The sequence below is a fragment of the Gorilla gorilla genome, chromosome 13 (genome assembly GCF_029281585.2).
Source record: "Gorilla gorilla gorilla isolate KB3781 chromosome 13, NHGRI_mGorGor1-v2.1_pri, whole genome shotgun sequence".
Taxonomy (NCBI): Eukaryota; Metazoa; Chordata; class Mammalia; order Primates; family Hominidae; genus Gorilla; species Gorilla gorilla.
This window is the reverse complement of record NC_073237.2, coordinates 59,592,690-59,609,847: the sequence shown is the minus strand read 5'-3', so window position 1 is coordinate 59,609,847 and position 17,158 is coordinate 59,592,690. Positions and strand designations below refer to the sequence as shown.

Below are 17,158 nucleotides of genomic sequence, written 5' to 3'. Positions count from 1 at the left end.
TAGGTGTTTTCTATCACTTCTCTGTTGAATTTCTGTGTTCTGTCTTGGACGACCTATTCGAAGTGTGATTATCTACTCGCTATTTTGGTTCTTCTTTGTGGAGGAGGTGAGTACCAGATAACTCTAGTCAACCTTCTGGACCCCTCTTCCCCCAATTTGAGATCTCTTCTTCTGTTGTCTGTAACTGAGTTTAATGCTTGTTTGTTCATGTTGGGAATTTATATCATCGTCCTCAATTAGGTTGTTAACTGGAATTTTATAATCTTTGTCCACAGGAAGTTTAAAATGTATGATTTCTTGCATTGTGCTTTGTATGTAGTAGTACACGATATTTATCCAGTTAATGGATTTGACAGCCATTGCTGTCAAGGAGCAGTCCTTCTTTGTGTATGAAGTGTGCCTTATCAATATTATTTCCATTTGTAACTTTATTTATTTATTTATTCATTTTTGAGACAGGGTCTTGCTGTGCCACCCAGACTGGAGTGCAGTGGAGTGCGGAGGTTTGCTACAGCCTCATCCTCCCAGGTTCAAGCAATTCTTCCGCTCCACTCCCAGAGTAGCTAGGACTACAAGTGCGTGCTGCCACGTCCAGCTAATTTTTTTCTTTTGTATGTTTTTGTAGAGATGAGGTTTCACCATGTTGCTGAGGCTTGTCTCCAACTTCTGGGCTCAAGCTATCTGCCCGCCTCGGCCCCGCAAAGTGCTAGGATTACAGGTGTGAGACACTGCGCCCAGCCCATTTGTAACTTTATTGTTTTCTCTTACAGGCAAATGTTCTGAAAAAGACTCTGCATGGGAATGGCCTGCCTTACGATGACAGAAATGGAGGGAACATCCACCTCTTCTATATATCAGAATGGTGATATTTCTGGAAATGCCAATTCTATGAAGCAAATAGATCCAGTTCTTCAGGTGTATCTTTACCATTCCCTTGGGAAATCTGAGGCAGATTATCTGACCTTTCCATCCGGGGAGTATGTTGCAGAAGAAATCTGTATTGCTGCTTCTAAAGCTTGTGGTAAATATTAAAAAACAGCATTTTCCTTTTTATGCATGGATTATTGTTTTAATTATGCTATGCTAATACTAGGTACATGCATAATATATATTTTTATTTTTTTAATAATTGTATGGCTGGCATGTGTGTTTTCACATGCACAGAAAATGAAACTGTTACTGGAGTACAATTTATGGTGAATCTGCCTTGGGCTAGGTATCAAAACAAATTGATGCCCATAAATGTTTGCTGACTATTCTTTATAATTACATATAAGGTGGTTAAAAAATCCTGTCATGGGCTATCTCATGACATAAGGTAATATTAAAGCTAGATCCTGAGAGCAACATGAAAGCAAAAAATTAATGTTTTGAAATATGTATTTGATTTAAAATCTTGATTAAATGGCTGAAAAACCATCATTTTCTTCTAGTTAGCTTCTGAAGACCTCTGCCAATCTTTCCTCATATATATTTCTTATGTCTTTGGTGTATCTTGAAATCATTTTTACTCTTGAGACCTGATTATATTATCTATGGACCAAAACTATGAACCAGAGAACTCTTTCTATAGAGCTAACACATTTTACTAGACCACTGAGGTTACTATAGAGCCTATTATCATGGTATCTCATTTTTAAATGTTCTTTTAATAGAAAGACTAGTTGACACTATTTTGAAGAATAGTCGTTATGATTTTATTTGTAGAGGTAAATTAAATGTCTAATATAGTATTTATAAGAATGTATGATTACATCAATTTATTCTCTTATTTAAGATCAGTATAGGTCAGAATAACCATTAACTGTAAGTTGGAGGAAGCTAGGTACATTTCAAGTTCCTTCTAGCTATTCTGAAAAATACAATACATTGTTGTTAACTATAGTCACCCTACTCTTCTATCAAACATTTGAACTTGTTCCTTCTGTCTGTATTTTTGTGCCCATTAACCAACATCTCTTCATTTCCCTCTTCCCACCCATATAACCTTGCCAGTCTCTGCTACCAATCCACTCTACCTTCATGTGATCAACTTTTTAGCTCCCACATATGAATGAGAACTTGTGATATTTGTCTTTCAGTTCCTGGCTTATTTCCCTCGACATAATGACCTTCAGTTCCATCCATGTTGCTGTGAATGACATGATTACATTCTTTTTTACGATGCCACTGGGCCCCAGGGGAGTACGCATTCTGTTGTGAGCTGGGCTTCAAAATATCACCTTGCTGTAGCTGCTTAGGACTCAGGGGGAGCATGGGACCCAGTGTGAACTTCCTCACTGGAATAGGAAATGCTTTTGTGCTGTCTCTGGGCAGCCCTCTATGTTAATTTTTTGTCCTGCAAGGGGCTAGGGTCTCTCCTGTGACTAAAATTCCAGGGGTTCACAGTAGGAATGTGGACCATTGGGCATCTCTCACTTAACCTTTCCCTATGTGGAGTCTCTCCTAGCTTCTTGCCAATCCCGGCTGGGCAGGCTGTCTCGTTCCGTCTCCTTCCTTGCTTTTCTGTTGAATACCAGTGTTCCTCTTGGATAATCTACTCAAAGTGTGATTATATACTCATGGTTTTAGTTTTTAGTGGGGAAGTGGATATGAGAGACCTCTGGTCAGTGATCTTGACTATATTGTAAAGTCTGTATTTTTTGTTGTGTGTAGTCTCTGAAATCTCTGATCCTTTAGCTTATAGTAAGATTTTAGCTCGTAAGATTTTTTTAGCTTTTAAGATTTTTTAGCTTGTAAGATATTTTTTAGCTAGTAAGATTTTAGCTTGTAAGATTTTTAGCTTGGGCTGGGCGCGGTGGCTTACTCCTGTAATCCCAGCACTTTGGGAGGCTGAGGCAGGCAGATTACAAGATCAAGAGATCGAGACCATCCTGGCTAATATGGTGAAACCTCATCTCTGCTAAAAATACAAAAAATTAGCCAGGCGTGGTGGTGGGCACCTGTAGTCCCAGCTACTCGGGAGGCTGAGGCGGGAGAATGGCATGAACCCAGGAGGCGGAGCTTGCAGTGAGCCGAGATTGGGCCACTGCACTCCAGCCAGGGCGACAGAGCAAGACTCCATCTCAAAAAAAATTTATTTTTTGGCTTGTAAGATTCATTTTTAGCATGTAAGATTTTGCTTTAGCTTGTAAGATTTTTTTTTGACAGATTTTATTGAATTCCTAGGGCCAAAAGAAAATAATAGAAAAGAACAAAAAACTCTTTCAGTCTTTGCAGATTGGCTCTGTGTTGGGGCTCTCATTCAGTGTTTACCCAGTCCATTTACAACTCTGCCTTAGCCTTCCCTTCCTGCTTGTGCTGACTCTAAAGAGCAGCTTGAGGTGAAAGCTTAGGGTCTTTTCTTCTAAGTTCTGTTCCTTGGGCATGCATATGGCTTTTCTACTCTCCAATACATAGAAATGCTTTTCAGTGCTGTCATTTCCCAAATAAACTCTCCTCTGTCATCTCTGTTTTGGTTTTCAGTGTGTTTATTGTTTGCCTCAACTTTAGACCTTGGCCCCAGATAGCAACAGCTTGTTCATTTGCAATGTTTTCAATGAATGTCTTCTGTGTAGCTGCTTTTCTGCCCTGAGAAAGTCCTGAATTAAGTGGAACATAGGTGTGCTCTTGGCATCATTTCTTCAGTCAGTCCCCAGTCAGGGCAAAAGAGAGAAAAACAGTTTTTTGAGATTAAGGTTGGCTCTGTTCACTCCAGAGCCAGGGACCACAGTTTCACACTGGGAACACCAATTGCCATCTTCAAGACTTTGCTTAACTAGGGGGAGTGGAGCCGGGGCTGGTGGGCAGGACATGGGCGTAGTGAGTGGTTAAGGGAAAGTAAAAATGCTGCACAACTTTCCTGCCATTTTTAAGTTGCTGTTTTCTTGCTTCAGCATTTATCTGATTGCTGCATATCTTTGCCTATTTTCTGTAGTTTATATGAAGTTCATTCTGACAGTTTGTACTCATTTTTTTTTTCTGTTTCTGGGAGAAGGATAGGTCCTTGGAACTACCTACTCCACCATTTTCACTGATGTTACTCTTTTACTTTTATAATCATGGAAGTAAAGTTTAAGATTTTTCTATCTATATTGGTGAGATTACCCTTGGTATCGTAGTCAAACTAAATTCACAAAATGTGTCAATTTCTCTGTTCCCTCTTGGTCTATTCTCTGTGATAGTATACTTAAGATGGAATTGTCTTTCATGTTTGGTTGAACTCAAATATATATCTTGTCTGGGCCTGATGGTGGTTTTTTCTTTCTTCATTGTTATTTTGTTATTCTTCTTCCTTCCCTTCTTCTGTCTCTTTCCTGCTCCTTCTTTCTTTTCTTCTTCTTTTGTTTAAGTGGATAGAGTCTGTTTCCTTTTTTTTTTTTTTGAGGCTGAGTCTTGCTCTGTTGCCCAGGCTGGAGTGCAGCGGCATGATTATGGCACACTGCAACCTCCGCCTTCCAAGTTCAAGTGATTCATTTCCCTCAGCCTTCTGACTAGCTGGACTACAGGCACCCACTACCACACCCAGCTAATTTTTGTATTTTTGGTAGAGATGGGGTTTGCCATGTTGGCCAAGCTGGTCTCAAACTCCTGACTTCAGGTGATCCACCTGCCTCGGCCTCTCAAAGTGTGTGAGCCACTGCGCCCAGCCAGAATCTATTTCTTTAATGGTTATAGTTCTGTTGAAGTTTTAAATTAACGAATCTTTTTAAAGTTACATTTTTATAAAAATTGTCCATCTGTCTATATTTTCAAGTTTATTGGCATAATGTTGTTCTAGCACTCTTTGTCTTCATAACTTATAATTATGCTTTTTAAAAGTTCTTAGTGTTTATCTGTGCCTCTTTTTTTCTTATTATCCTTGACAAAGATCTATTTTGCAAAGAATCATCTTTTATTTTGTTACTTCTCCCTATTGGATTTTTATCATGTCCATCTCTAACCTTTCTTTGAGATTACTCTATTGTCTTCTACTATATTGAGTTAGATACTTAGATCATTTGCTTTTATTTTCTAATATAAGCAGATAAAGCTACAATTTTTCCTCTTGAGTTTCACCTTAGTTGTATTCCACAATTTTTAATACATGATATTGGTAATCATTATTCATTATAAATGCCTCCCAATGTATTTTCCTTTGACTTCTGAGTTATTTGGAAGTTAATTGTAAATAAAAGAATGAATGCAAGTATACTGTTTAAAAGTTGCTGCTAAATAATGTTATTATAAATAACTTACTGAAATTATTACACATCTGTAAGTAGACGGTCGTGTTAATAATTTAAATTAAGAATTTAAGTCTTTGTTGTCAGTTTGTCATTTGTGCCGTTTCTGTCTACAGTGGAAAATAGTGAAAACGTAACTAGAATAAAATACTTTTGTGTTCTGTGAGCCTTATGTTTTAAATATATAGGATTAAAAAAATTTTACATATTCATTTCTGATTTAATTGAAGTGTGGTTAGAGAACATGGTATGAATGGTTATTCTGTGGAACTTCTAAAGACTTGTTTTGAGTTCACGTGATTGTTGTGTTTGTGCTTGTGTGTGTACGTGTTTGCGTATGTGTGAATGTTCTATACATGCTTGAAAATAGCTTGTATTATTTACTTGTGTGGTTTAGGTATTCTCTTGGTTTTTTATTTCAGTGGCTTTCAACCATTTGTTGATGTACCTTCTAAAATATCTTTTAAGAAATTACATATGCACTCAAATTTTAAGTTGATATTTAAAATTTTTCATTGTAAATTAAAATAGCCCAAAGGACATAATTATTAATGTATTGTGTAAAACTTGACACATTGTTCTTTTAAGAGTATTTATGACTTCTAAATATTTTTGTGATTTGATACCTATTAATTAAAACAACTCCTTCTCTGCAACCACATGCAAGCATGGATTTTTATTATACCTCCAGTTCAGGGAAACTTGAAAATTTGAACCAACCTTTCTATAGAGGACAACTGAAGAAACCAGATGAAATATTTTAAAAATATCTGCTTGAAAGAGTCTCAGCAGTTATATTTTAAAATACTGACATACCTCAGAGATATTGTGGGTTTGGTTCCAGACTATCTCAGTGAAGCAAATATTGCAATAAAGCAAATCACATGAAGTTTTAGGTTTCCCAGTGCATATAAAAGTTATGTTTAAATTATTCTGTAGTCTGTTAAGTATGCAATAATATTATGTCCAAAAAAGTACATAACTTAATTTAAAAATACGTTATTGTCAAAAAGCACTCACAATCATCTGAGCCTTCAGTGAGTCATAATCTTTTTGTTAGTGGAGAGTCTTGCCTTGATGTTGATGGCTACTGACTGACCAGGGTGGTGACTGCTGAAGGTTGGGTGGCTATGGCAATATCTTAAAATAAGACAGTGAAGGTTGCTGCATCAATGGACTCTTCCTTTCGTGAAAGATGTCTCTGTAGTATGCAATGCTATTTGATAGCATTTTACCCGCAGTAGAACTTCTTTGAAAATAGGAAGTTGATTCACTCAAACCCTGCCACTGCTTTGATTAAGTTGATGTAATATTATAAATCCTTTGTTGTCATTTCAACAATATTCACAGCATCTTCACCAGGAATAGATTCCATCTCAAGAAACCACTTTCTTTGCTCATCCGTAAAAAGCAATTCCTTATATGTCCAAGTTTTATCATGAGATTACAGCAATTCAGTCACGTCTTCAAGCTCCACTTCTAATTTTAGTTCTCTTGCTACTTCTACCACATCTGCAGTGACTTCCTCCACTGAAGATTAAATCCCTCAAAGATATCCATGAGAGCCAGAATCAGCTTCTTCCAAACTCCTGTTAATGTTGACATTTTGACCTCCTCTCATGAACTACAAATGTTTTTCATGACGTCTAGAATGGTGAACTCTTTCCATAAGTTTTTTTATTTACTTTGCTTAGATCTGTGAGAGGAAACACTGTGACAGCCATAACCTTACTAAATGTGTTTCCCAAATAATAAGATTTGAAAGTCAAATTGCTCCTTATCCATGGGCTGCAGAATGGATGTTGTGTTAGCAGGCATGAAAACAACATGAAATTCAATGTACATCTTCATCAGAGCTCTTGGGTGACCAGGTGCATTGTCAATGAGTAATAATGCTTTGACAGGAATCTTTTTTTCTGAGCTTTAGGTCTCAACGGTGGCTTAAAATATTCAGTAAACCACGCTGTATACAGATGTGCTATCTTCTAGGCTTTGTTGTCCCATTTATAGAGCACAGGCAGGGTAATTGAGCATAGTTCTTAATGGCCATAGATTTTCAGAATGGTCAATAAGCATTTGCTTCAACTAAAAGTCACTTGCTGCATTAGCTCCTCAGAAGAGAGTCATTCAGTTCTTTGAAACTTTGAAGGCAAGCACTGACTTCTTTCTAGCTATGAAACTACTCCTAGATGGTATCTTCTTCCAATAGAAGGCTGTTTTGTCTACACTGAAAATCTATTGTTTATCAGTGATCTTTGTTAGATCTTTGGATAACTTGCTGCATCCTCTCCATCAACACTTGCTGCTTCACCTTGCACTTTTATGTTAGGGACATGGTTTCTTTTCTTAAACCTCATGAACCAGCCTCTACTAGCTTCTTGCTTTTCTTCTGCAGCTTCCTCACCTCTCTCAGCCTTCATAGATTTGAAGACAATTAGGGCCTTGCTCTGGTTTAGGGTTTGGCTTGAGGGAATATTGTGGCTGGTTTGATCTTCTATCTAGACCACTCAAACTTTTGTCACATCATCAATAAGGCTGTTTTGCTCTCTTATCATTTATGTATTTACTGCAGTAGCATTTTTAATTTCATTCAAAAACTTTTTCTTTGCATTCAGAACTTGATTGACTGGTGCAGGAGGCCTGGCTTTTAGCCTCTCTTGGCTTCTGATAATACCTTCCTCACTTAGTTTAATTATTTCTAGCTTTTGATTTAAAGTGAGAGATATGAAACTCTTTTAATATATGAAACTCTTCCTTTCCCTTGAATGCCTAGAGTCCATTGTAGGATTATTAATTGGCCTAATTTCCATATTGTTGTGTCTCAGGGAATAGAGAGGCCTAAGGAGAGGGAGAGAGACAGGAATGGCTGTTGCTGGAGCGGTCAGAACACACACAGCATTTATTGCTTATGTTTGTCATCTTATATGGGCACGGTTCATAGCGGCCCCAAACGATTACAATTGTAATGTCAAAGATCACTGATCACAGATCATCATAACTGATGTAATAATAAAAAAGTTTGAAATATTGCAAGAATTACCAAAATGTGACATAGAGACACAAAGTGAGCACGTGCTGTTGGAAAAATGGTGCTGACAGACTTACTAGATTCACAGTTGTTCTAAATCCTTATTTTGTAAAGAAAAAACCCCCACAATATCTGCAAAGTACAATAACGCAGAGTGCACTAAAATGAAGTATGTTTGTATAAAAAAAGATTGTGATTAATAATTCAGTTGTAGGGGGTGGTATATCAAAAGATTTCGACTGCTACTACATTTTGTTCCGATTTTAAGAGTTGTTACTTTAGCTTCATTTCAAATTATAGGTGCTATGTAAAAATATTCTGTTGTGTACCTTTAATAATTCCTTTCTCTGCTTCTTTTCTAGGTATCACACCTGTGTATCATAATATGTTTGCTTTAATGAGTGAAACAGAAAGGATCTGGTATCCACCCAACCATGTCTTCCATATAGATGAGTCAACCAGGCATAATGTACTCTACAGAATAAGGTACTTTCTTCAGTAAAGTAACTCACTTAATGCTAAAAGGCAAAATGGGAGAAATTATCAAATATTTTTTAATTGCAAGGTACTTAATACCAGATACCTGAACCAATTAGTTAGCACTCATTTAAGATTTCATTTAAGATTCTATTCTGTTTCTCTATCAATCAGAGAAACTGTTTATACATGTTGTGTAAGTAGAATACTCTGAGAATAAAGCTGTTTTGGTGGGATGCCACATAACTCCTTATGATTATAATTAAATAAGTAAACAAAATCACAGTGGCCTTTATTAACAAAATCCTAAATGTTTGGGATATTGCTGGTTTGTGCAATGTTTTGTGCAATAGAATGCAATTTCACATCTTATCTTTATAAAGAACTTTTTAAAAAGTTGACTTGAAGAAAAGAGACTTTTCCCAGTGTGTATTTGCAGCCTCAAATTGTAAGTTAATTTATATAATTTATGGTAATGTGTAATGCCTATTTAGAGAAATCTAGAAGTATTTTTTTGCTCAAAAGGATGAAACAAAGATATGTTTGATTTGTGTCTCACAAATATCTGTGATTTTTCTAAGCATTTATATACATATATATATATATAATTCATCATAACTTCATGAGGTGTTAAGATTTCCACATTAAAGATAAAGAATTTGGAGCACTGAGAAGTAATATTACTCAAATTTATTCATGGTCACACAGGTAGGAATTGGGAGTCAGGTTCAACTCCAAGCCTGGTTTGCTTCATAAGCTTGCCTCTTAATCACCTCATGTGTACTTCATTAAAGAGATAATGTATATATAATATTTATTATTGTGCCTATCACTTGGTGTGCTCTCAATAAATTTTAGTATTGTTTTGCTTCTTTCCCTTCCCCTATTCTATATAAAAATATGCAGTTGGATGTGTTTGCATTTACTGATGTCTAATGTATAATTTGCACTGAGTTCAAAAAAATATTTTTGATATAATTATTGAAAAGACAATTGGTGAAAAAAATAAATGTTCAAATAAATAATAGATGTACAAAAATCAACAGCATTCTTATATGCAAGCAACCAGTTATATAATAGATAAAGAAGATCCTATGCAGTATAGCTACAAAAACCCTTAACTAACCAGGAATGGTCTTAATAAGAAAAAACAGAAGACAGTATAGGAAAATTAGAAAGTTATTTGAAGAATATGAAGAATTAGGACATAATATTGGAATGGGGAGATGGAATATTACAAAGATCAATTTCTCTTACGCTATATCCTTAGCTCTAAGCCAATCAAAATCCTAACAAAGGCATTTTAGGGAATTTGACACATTACTATGTAAATTGAGAATTATTAAATAAGATAGCCATGAGAAAGAAGACTTACCTGGCAATTGTAAAATATTTTGTCCCAGGAGATATTTTCACATTATATGAAACTACAAAATGGTATCTATTATTAAAGCCACATAATTAAATTCAGAATCATAAACTAAATAATGAGAATGATGGGGCCAGTATATCTTGAAAGTACTCCTTTATACATATAGAAACATAATAATTTGAAGAAATCTTTTCATATTAACGTGGAAGGGAGAGATTAGTCAACAAATGGTGGTAGAATAGTTGATTAGCTGTTTGAATAAAATTTTAGCTTCTTACTTTATAATGTATATCAGATAAATTATAGATAGATTAAAGATCAGATTGATATGTAAATAGAAATGTAAAGAAAATCAAACTATAAAAGTCTGAATTCGAACTGAATTCAAGTCCTTGGGAAAATACCATTTAAGTTGCAAAACAATAGAAAAAATCATATAGGAATGACTGCAATTGTCGACTATAAAAATTTTCAAATGTCTGAAGGTTTCCTCTTAAAATGAAAAGGCAGCGGGGTGGAGCCAAGATGACTGAATAGGAACAGGTCCAGTCTACAGCTCCCAGCGTGGGCGACGCAGAAGACGGGTGATTTCTGCATTTCCAACTGAGGTGTACCGGGTTCGTCTCACTGGGGAGTGTAGGAAAGTGAGTGCAGGACAGTGGGTGCAGCACACTGAGCATGAGCCGAAGCAGGGCGAGGCATCGCCACACCCGGGAAGCGCAAAGGGTCACGGAATTCCCTTTCCTAGGCAAAGAAAGGGGTGACAGACGGCACCTGGAAAATCGGGTCACTCCCACTCTAATACTGCGCTTTTCCAACGGTATTAGCAAATGGCACATATCCCGCGCCTGGCTCAGAGGGTCCTACGCCCACGGAGCCTCGCTCATTGCTAGCACAGCAGTCTGAGATCAGACTGCAAGGTGGCAGCGAGGCTGGGGGAGGGGCGCCTGCCATTGCCGAGGGTTGAGTAGGTAAACAAAGCAGCCAGGAAGCTCAAACGGGGTGGAGCCCACCGCAGCTCAAGGAGGCCTGTCTGCCTCTGTAGACTCCACCTCTGGGGGCAGGGCATAGCCAAACAAAAGGCAGCAGAATCCTCTGCAGACTTAAATGTCCCTGTCTGACAGCTTTGAAGAGTAGTGGTTCTCCCAGAATGCAGCTGGAGATCTGAGAATGGACAGACTGCCTCATCAAGTGGGTCCCTGAACCCCGAGTAGCCTAACTGGGAGGCACCCCCAAGTAGGGGCAGACTGACACCTCACACGGCTGGGTACTCCTCTGAGACAAAACTTCCAGAGGAACAGTCAGGCAGCAACATTTGCTGCTCACCAATATCCGCTGTTCTGCAGCCACCGCTGCTGATACCCAAGCAAACAGGGTCTGGAGTGGACCTCCAGCAAACTCCAACAGACCTTCAGCAGAGGGTCCTGACTGTCAGAAGAAAAACTAACAAACAGAAATGACATCCACACCAAAACCCCATCTGTATGTCACCATCATCAAAGACAAAAGGTAGATAAAACCATAAAGATGGGGAAAAAACAGAGCAGAAAAACTGGAAACTCTAAAAATGAGAGCACCTCTCCTCCTCCAAAGGAACGCAGCTCCTTACCAGCAACGGAACAAAGCCGGACGGAGAATGACTTTGACGACTTGAGAGAAGAAGGCTTCAGACGATCAAACTACTCCAACCTAAAGGAGGAAGTTCGAACCCATAGCAAAGAAGTTAAAAACCTTGAAAAAAAATTAGACAAATGGCTAACTAGAATAACCAATGCAGAGAAGTCCTTAAAGGACCTGATGGAGCTGAAAACCAAGGCACGAGAACTACGTGATGAATGCACAAGCCTCAGCAGCCGATTCAACCAATAGGAAGAAAGGGTATCAGTGATGGAAGACGAAATGAATGAAATGAAGTGAGAAGAGAAGTTTAGAGAAAAAGGAATAAAAGGAAACGAACAAAGCCTTCAAGAAATATGGGACTATGTGAAAAGACCAAATCTACGTCTCATTGGTGTACCTGAAAGTGATGGGGAGAATGGAACCAAGTTGGAAAACACTCTGCAGGATATTATCCAGGAGAACTTCCCTAATCTAGCGAGGCAGGCCAACATTCAAATTCAGGAAATACAGAGAACGCCACAAAGATACTCTTTCAGAAGAGCAACTCCAAGACACATAATTGACAGATTCACCAAAGTTGAAATGAAGGAAAAAATGTTAAGGGCAGCCAGAGAGAAAGGTTGGGTAACCCACAAAGGGAAGCCCATCAGACTAACAGCGGATCTCTCGGCAGAAACCCTACAAGCCAGAAGAGAGTGGGGACCAATATTCAACATTCTTAAAGAAAAGAATTTTCAACCCAGAATTTCATATCCAGCCAAACTAAGCTTCATAAGTGAAGGAGGAATAAAATACTTTACAGACAAGCAAATGTTGAGAGATTTTGTCACCACCAGGCCTGCCCTAAAAGAGCTCCTGAAGGAAGCACTAAACATGGAAAGGAACAACCGGTACCAGCCGCTGCAAAATCATGCCAAAATGTAAAGACCATCGAGACTAGGAAGAAACTGCATCAACTAATGAGCAAAATAACCAGCTAACATCATAATGACAGGATCAAATTCACACATAACAATATTAACTTTAAATGTAAATGGACTAAATTCTCCAATTAAAAGACACAGACTGGCAAGTTGGATAAAGAGTCAAGACCCATCAGTGTGCTGTATTCAGGAAACCCATCTCACATGCAGAGACACACATAGGCTCAAAGTAAAAGGATGGAGGAAGATCTACCAAGCAAATGGAAAACAAAAAAAGGCAGGGGTTGCAATCCTAGTCTCTGATAAAACAGACTTTAAACCAACAAAGATCAAAAGAGACAAAGAAGGCCATTACATAATGGTAAAGGGATCAATTCAACAAGAGGAGCTAACTATCCTAAATATATATGCACCCAATACAGGAGCACCCAGATTCATAAAGCAAGTCCTGAGTGACCTACAAAGAGACTTAGACTCCCACACATTAATAATGGGAGACTTTAACACCCCACTGTCAACATTAGACAGATCAACGAGACAGAAAGTCAACAAGGATACCCAGGAATTGAACTCAGCTCTGCACCAAGCGGACCTAATAGACATCTACAGAACTCTCCACCCCAAATCAACAGAATATACATTTTTCTCAGCACCACACCACACCTATTCCAAAATTGACCACATAGTTGGAAGTAAAGCTCTCCTCAGCAAATGTAAAAGAACAGAAATTATAACAAACTATCTCTCAGACCACAGTGCAATCAAACTAGGACTCAGGATTAAAAATCTCACTCAAAGCCGCTCAACTACATGGAAACTGAACAACCTGCTCCTGAATGACTACTGGGTACATAACGAAATGAAGGCAGAAATAAAGATGTTCTTTGAAACCAACGAGAACAAAGACACAATATACCAGAATCTCTGGGATGCATTCAAAGCAGTGTGTAGGGGGAAATTTATAGCACTAAATGCCCACAAGAGAAAGCAGGAACGATCCAAAATTGACACCCTAACATCACAATTAAAACAACTAGAAAAGCAAGAGCAAACACATTCAAAAGCTAGCAGAAAGCAAGAAATAACTAAAATCAGAGCAGAACTGAAGGAAATAGAGACACAAAAAACCCTTCAAAAAATCAATGAATCCAGGAGCTGGTTTTTTGAAAGGATCAACAAAATTGATAGACCGCTAGCAAGACTAATAAAGAAAAAAAGAGAGAAGAATCAAATAGACACAATAAAAAATGATAAAGGAGATATCACCACCGATCCCACAGAAATACAAACTACCATCAGAGAATACTATAAACACCTCTACGCAAATAAACTAGAAAATCTAGAAGAAATGGATAAATTCCTCGACACATACACTCTCCCAAGACTAAACCAGGAAGAAGTTGAATCTCTGAATAGACCAATAACAGGAGCTGAAATTGTGGCAATAATCAATAGTTTACCATCCAAAAAGAGTCCAGGACCAGATGGATTCACAGCCGAATTCTACCAGAGGTACAAGGAGGAACTGGTACCATTCCTTCTGAAACTATTCCAATCAATAGAAAAAGAGGGAATCCTCCCTAACTCATTTTATGAGGCCAGCATCATTCTGATACCAAAGCCGGGCAGAGACACAACCAAAAAAGAGAATTTTAGACCAATATCCTTGATGAACATTGATGCAAAAATCCTCAATAAAATACTGGCAAACTGAATCCAGCAGCACATCAAAAAGCTTATCCACCATGATCAAGTGGGCTTCATCCCTGGGATGCAAGGCTGGTTCAATATATGCAAATCAATAAATGTAATCCAGCATATAAACAGAGCCAAAGACAAAAACCACATGATTATCTCAATAGATGCAGAAAAAGCCTTTGACAAAATTCAACAACCCTTCATGCTAAAAACTCTCAATAAATTAGGTATTGATGGGACGTATTTCAAAATAATAAGAGCTATCTATGACAAACCCACAGCCAATATCATACTGAATGGGCAAAAACTGGAAGCATTCCCTTTGAAAACTGGCACAAGACAGGGATGCCCTCTCTCACCACTCCTATTCAACATAGTGTTGGAAGTTCTGGCCAGGGCAATCAGGCAGGAGAACGAAATAAAGGGTATTCAATTAGGAAAAGAGGAAGTCAAATTGTCCCTGTTTGCAGACGACATGATTGTTTATCTAGAAAACCCCATTGTCTCAGCCCAAAATCTCCTTAAGCTGATAAGCAACTTCAGCAAAGTCTCAGGATACAAAATCAATGTTCAAAAATCACAAGCATTCTTATACACCAACAACAGACAAACAGAGAGCCAAATCATGAGTGAACTCCCATTCACAATTGCTTCAAAGAGAATAAAATACCTAGGAATCCAACTTACAAGGGATGTGAAGGACCTCTTCAAGGAGAACTACAAACCACTGCTCAAGGAAATAAAAGAGGATACAAACAAATGGAAGAACATTCCATGCTCATGGGTAGGAAGAATCAATATCGTGAAAATGGCCATACTGCCCAAGGTCATTTACAGATTCAATGCCATCCCCATCAAGCTACCAATGACTTTCTTCACAGAATTGGAAAAAACTACTTTAAAGTTCATATGGAACCAAAAAAGAGCCCGCATTGCCAAGTCAATCCTAAGCCAAAAGAACAAAGCTGGAGGCATCACACTACCTGACTTCAAACTATACTACAAGGCTACAGTAACCAAAACAGCATGGTACTGGTACCAAAACAGAGATATAGATCAATGGAACAGAACAGAGCCCTCAGAAATAACGCCGCATACCTACAACTATCTGATCTTTGACAAACCTGAGAAAAACAAGCAATGGGGAAAGGATTCCCTATTTAATAAATGGTGCTGGGAAAACTGGCTAGCCATATGTACAAAGCTGAAACTGGATCCCTTCCTTACACCTTATACAAAAATCAATTCAAGATGGATTAAAGATTTAAACGTTAGACCTAAAACCATAAAAACCCTAGAAGAAAACCTAGGCATTACCATTCAGGACATAGGCATGGGCAAGGACTTCATGTCCAAAACACCAAAAGCAATGGCAACAAAAGACAAAATTGACAAATGGGATCTAATTAAACTAAAGAGCTTCTGCACAGCAAAAGAAACTACCATCAGAGTGAACAGGCAGCCTACAACATGGGAGAAAATTTTCGCAACCTACTCATCTGACAAAGGGCTAATATCCAGAATCTACAATAAACTCAAACAAATTTACAAGAAAAAAACAAACAACCCCATCAAAAAGTGGGCAAAGGACATGAACAGACACTTCTCAAAAGAAGACATTTATGCAGCCAAAAAACACATGAAAAAATGCTCATCATCACTGGCCATCAGAGAAATGCAAATCAAAACCACTATGAGATATCATCTCACACCAGTCAGAATGGCAATCATTAAAAAGTCAGGAAACAACAGGTGCTGGAGAGGATGTGGAGAAATAGGAACACTTTTACACTGTTGGTGGGACTGTAAACTAGTTCAACCATTGTGGAAGTCAGTGTGGCGATTCCTCAGGGATCTAGAACTAGAAATACCATTTGACCCAGCCATCCCATTACTGGGTATATACCCAAAGGACTATCAATCATGCTGCTATAAAGACACATGCACACGTATGTTTATTGCGGCATTATTCACAATAGCAAAGACTTGGAACCAGCCCAAATGTCCAACAATGATAGACTGGATTAAGAAAATGTGGCACATATACACCATGGAATACTATGCAGCCATAAAAAATGATGAGTTCATGTCCTTTGTAGGGACATGGATGAAATTGGAAACCATCATTCTCAGTAAACTATCGCAAGAACAAAAAACCAAACACTGCATATTCTCACTCATAGGTGGGAATTGAACAATGAGATCACATGGACACAGGAAGGGGAATATCACACTCTGGGGACTGTTGTGGGGTGGGGGGAGGGGGGAGGGATAGCATTGGGAGATATACCTAATGCTAGATGATGAGTTAGTGGGTGCAGCGCACCAGAATGGCACATGTATACATATGTAACTAACCTGCACAATGTGCACATGTACCCTAAAACTTAAAGTATAATAAAAAAAAAAAAGAAATACCATTTGACCCAGCCATCCCATTACTGGGTATATACCGAAAGGATTATAAATCATGCTGCTATAAAGACACATGCAGACGTATGTTTATTGCGGCACTATTCACAATAACAAAGACCTGGAACCAAGCTAGATGTCCAACAATGATAGACTGGATTAAGAAAATGTGGCACATATACACCATGGAGTACTATGCAGCCATAAAAAATGATGAGTTCATGTCCTTTGTAGGGACATGGATGAAGCTGGAAACCATCATTCTCAGCAAACTATCACAAGGACAAAAAACCAAACACCGCATGTTCTCACTCTTAGGTGGGAATTGAACAATGAGAACACATGGACACAGGAATGGAACATCACATACCGGGGCCTGTTCTGGGGTGGGGGGATGGGGGAGGGATAGCATTAGGAAATATAC

General features: G+C 38.1%; 2 protein-coding genes across 4 annotated transcripts in view; one reads left to right on the top strand and one right to left on the bottom strand.

Moving 5' to 3' along the window:
* Positions 1 to 17,158, bottom strand: part of INSL6 (insulin like 6) — a 197,100-nt gene that overhangs the window by 30,729 nt on the left and 149,213 nt on the right. The gene's annotated exons all lie outside the window — the stretch shown is intronic.
* JAK2 (Janus kinase 2) overlaps positions 1 to 17,158 on the top strand; it is a 145,320-nt gene that overhangs the window by 37,951 nt on the left and 90,211 nt on the right. For all 3 annotated transcript variants that reach the window (XM_055350620.2, XM_004047770.5, XM_063696426.1), the window contains 2 exons: positions 771 to 1,021; positions 8,595 to 8,718. In XM_055350620.2, the coding sequence (XP_055206595.2) occupies positions 796 to 1,021; positions 8,595 to 8,718 (350 nt within the window). In that variant the 5' untranslated portion in view covers positions 771 to 795. The remainder of the gene's footprint in view (positions 1 to 770; positions 1,022 to 8,594; positions 8,719 to 17,158) is intronic.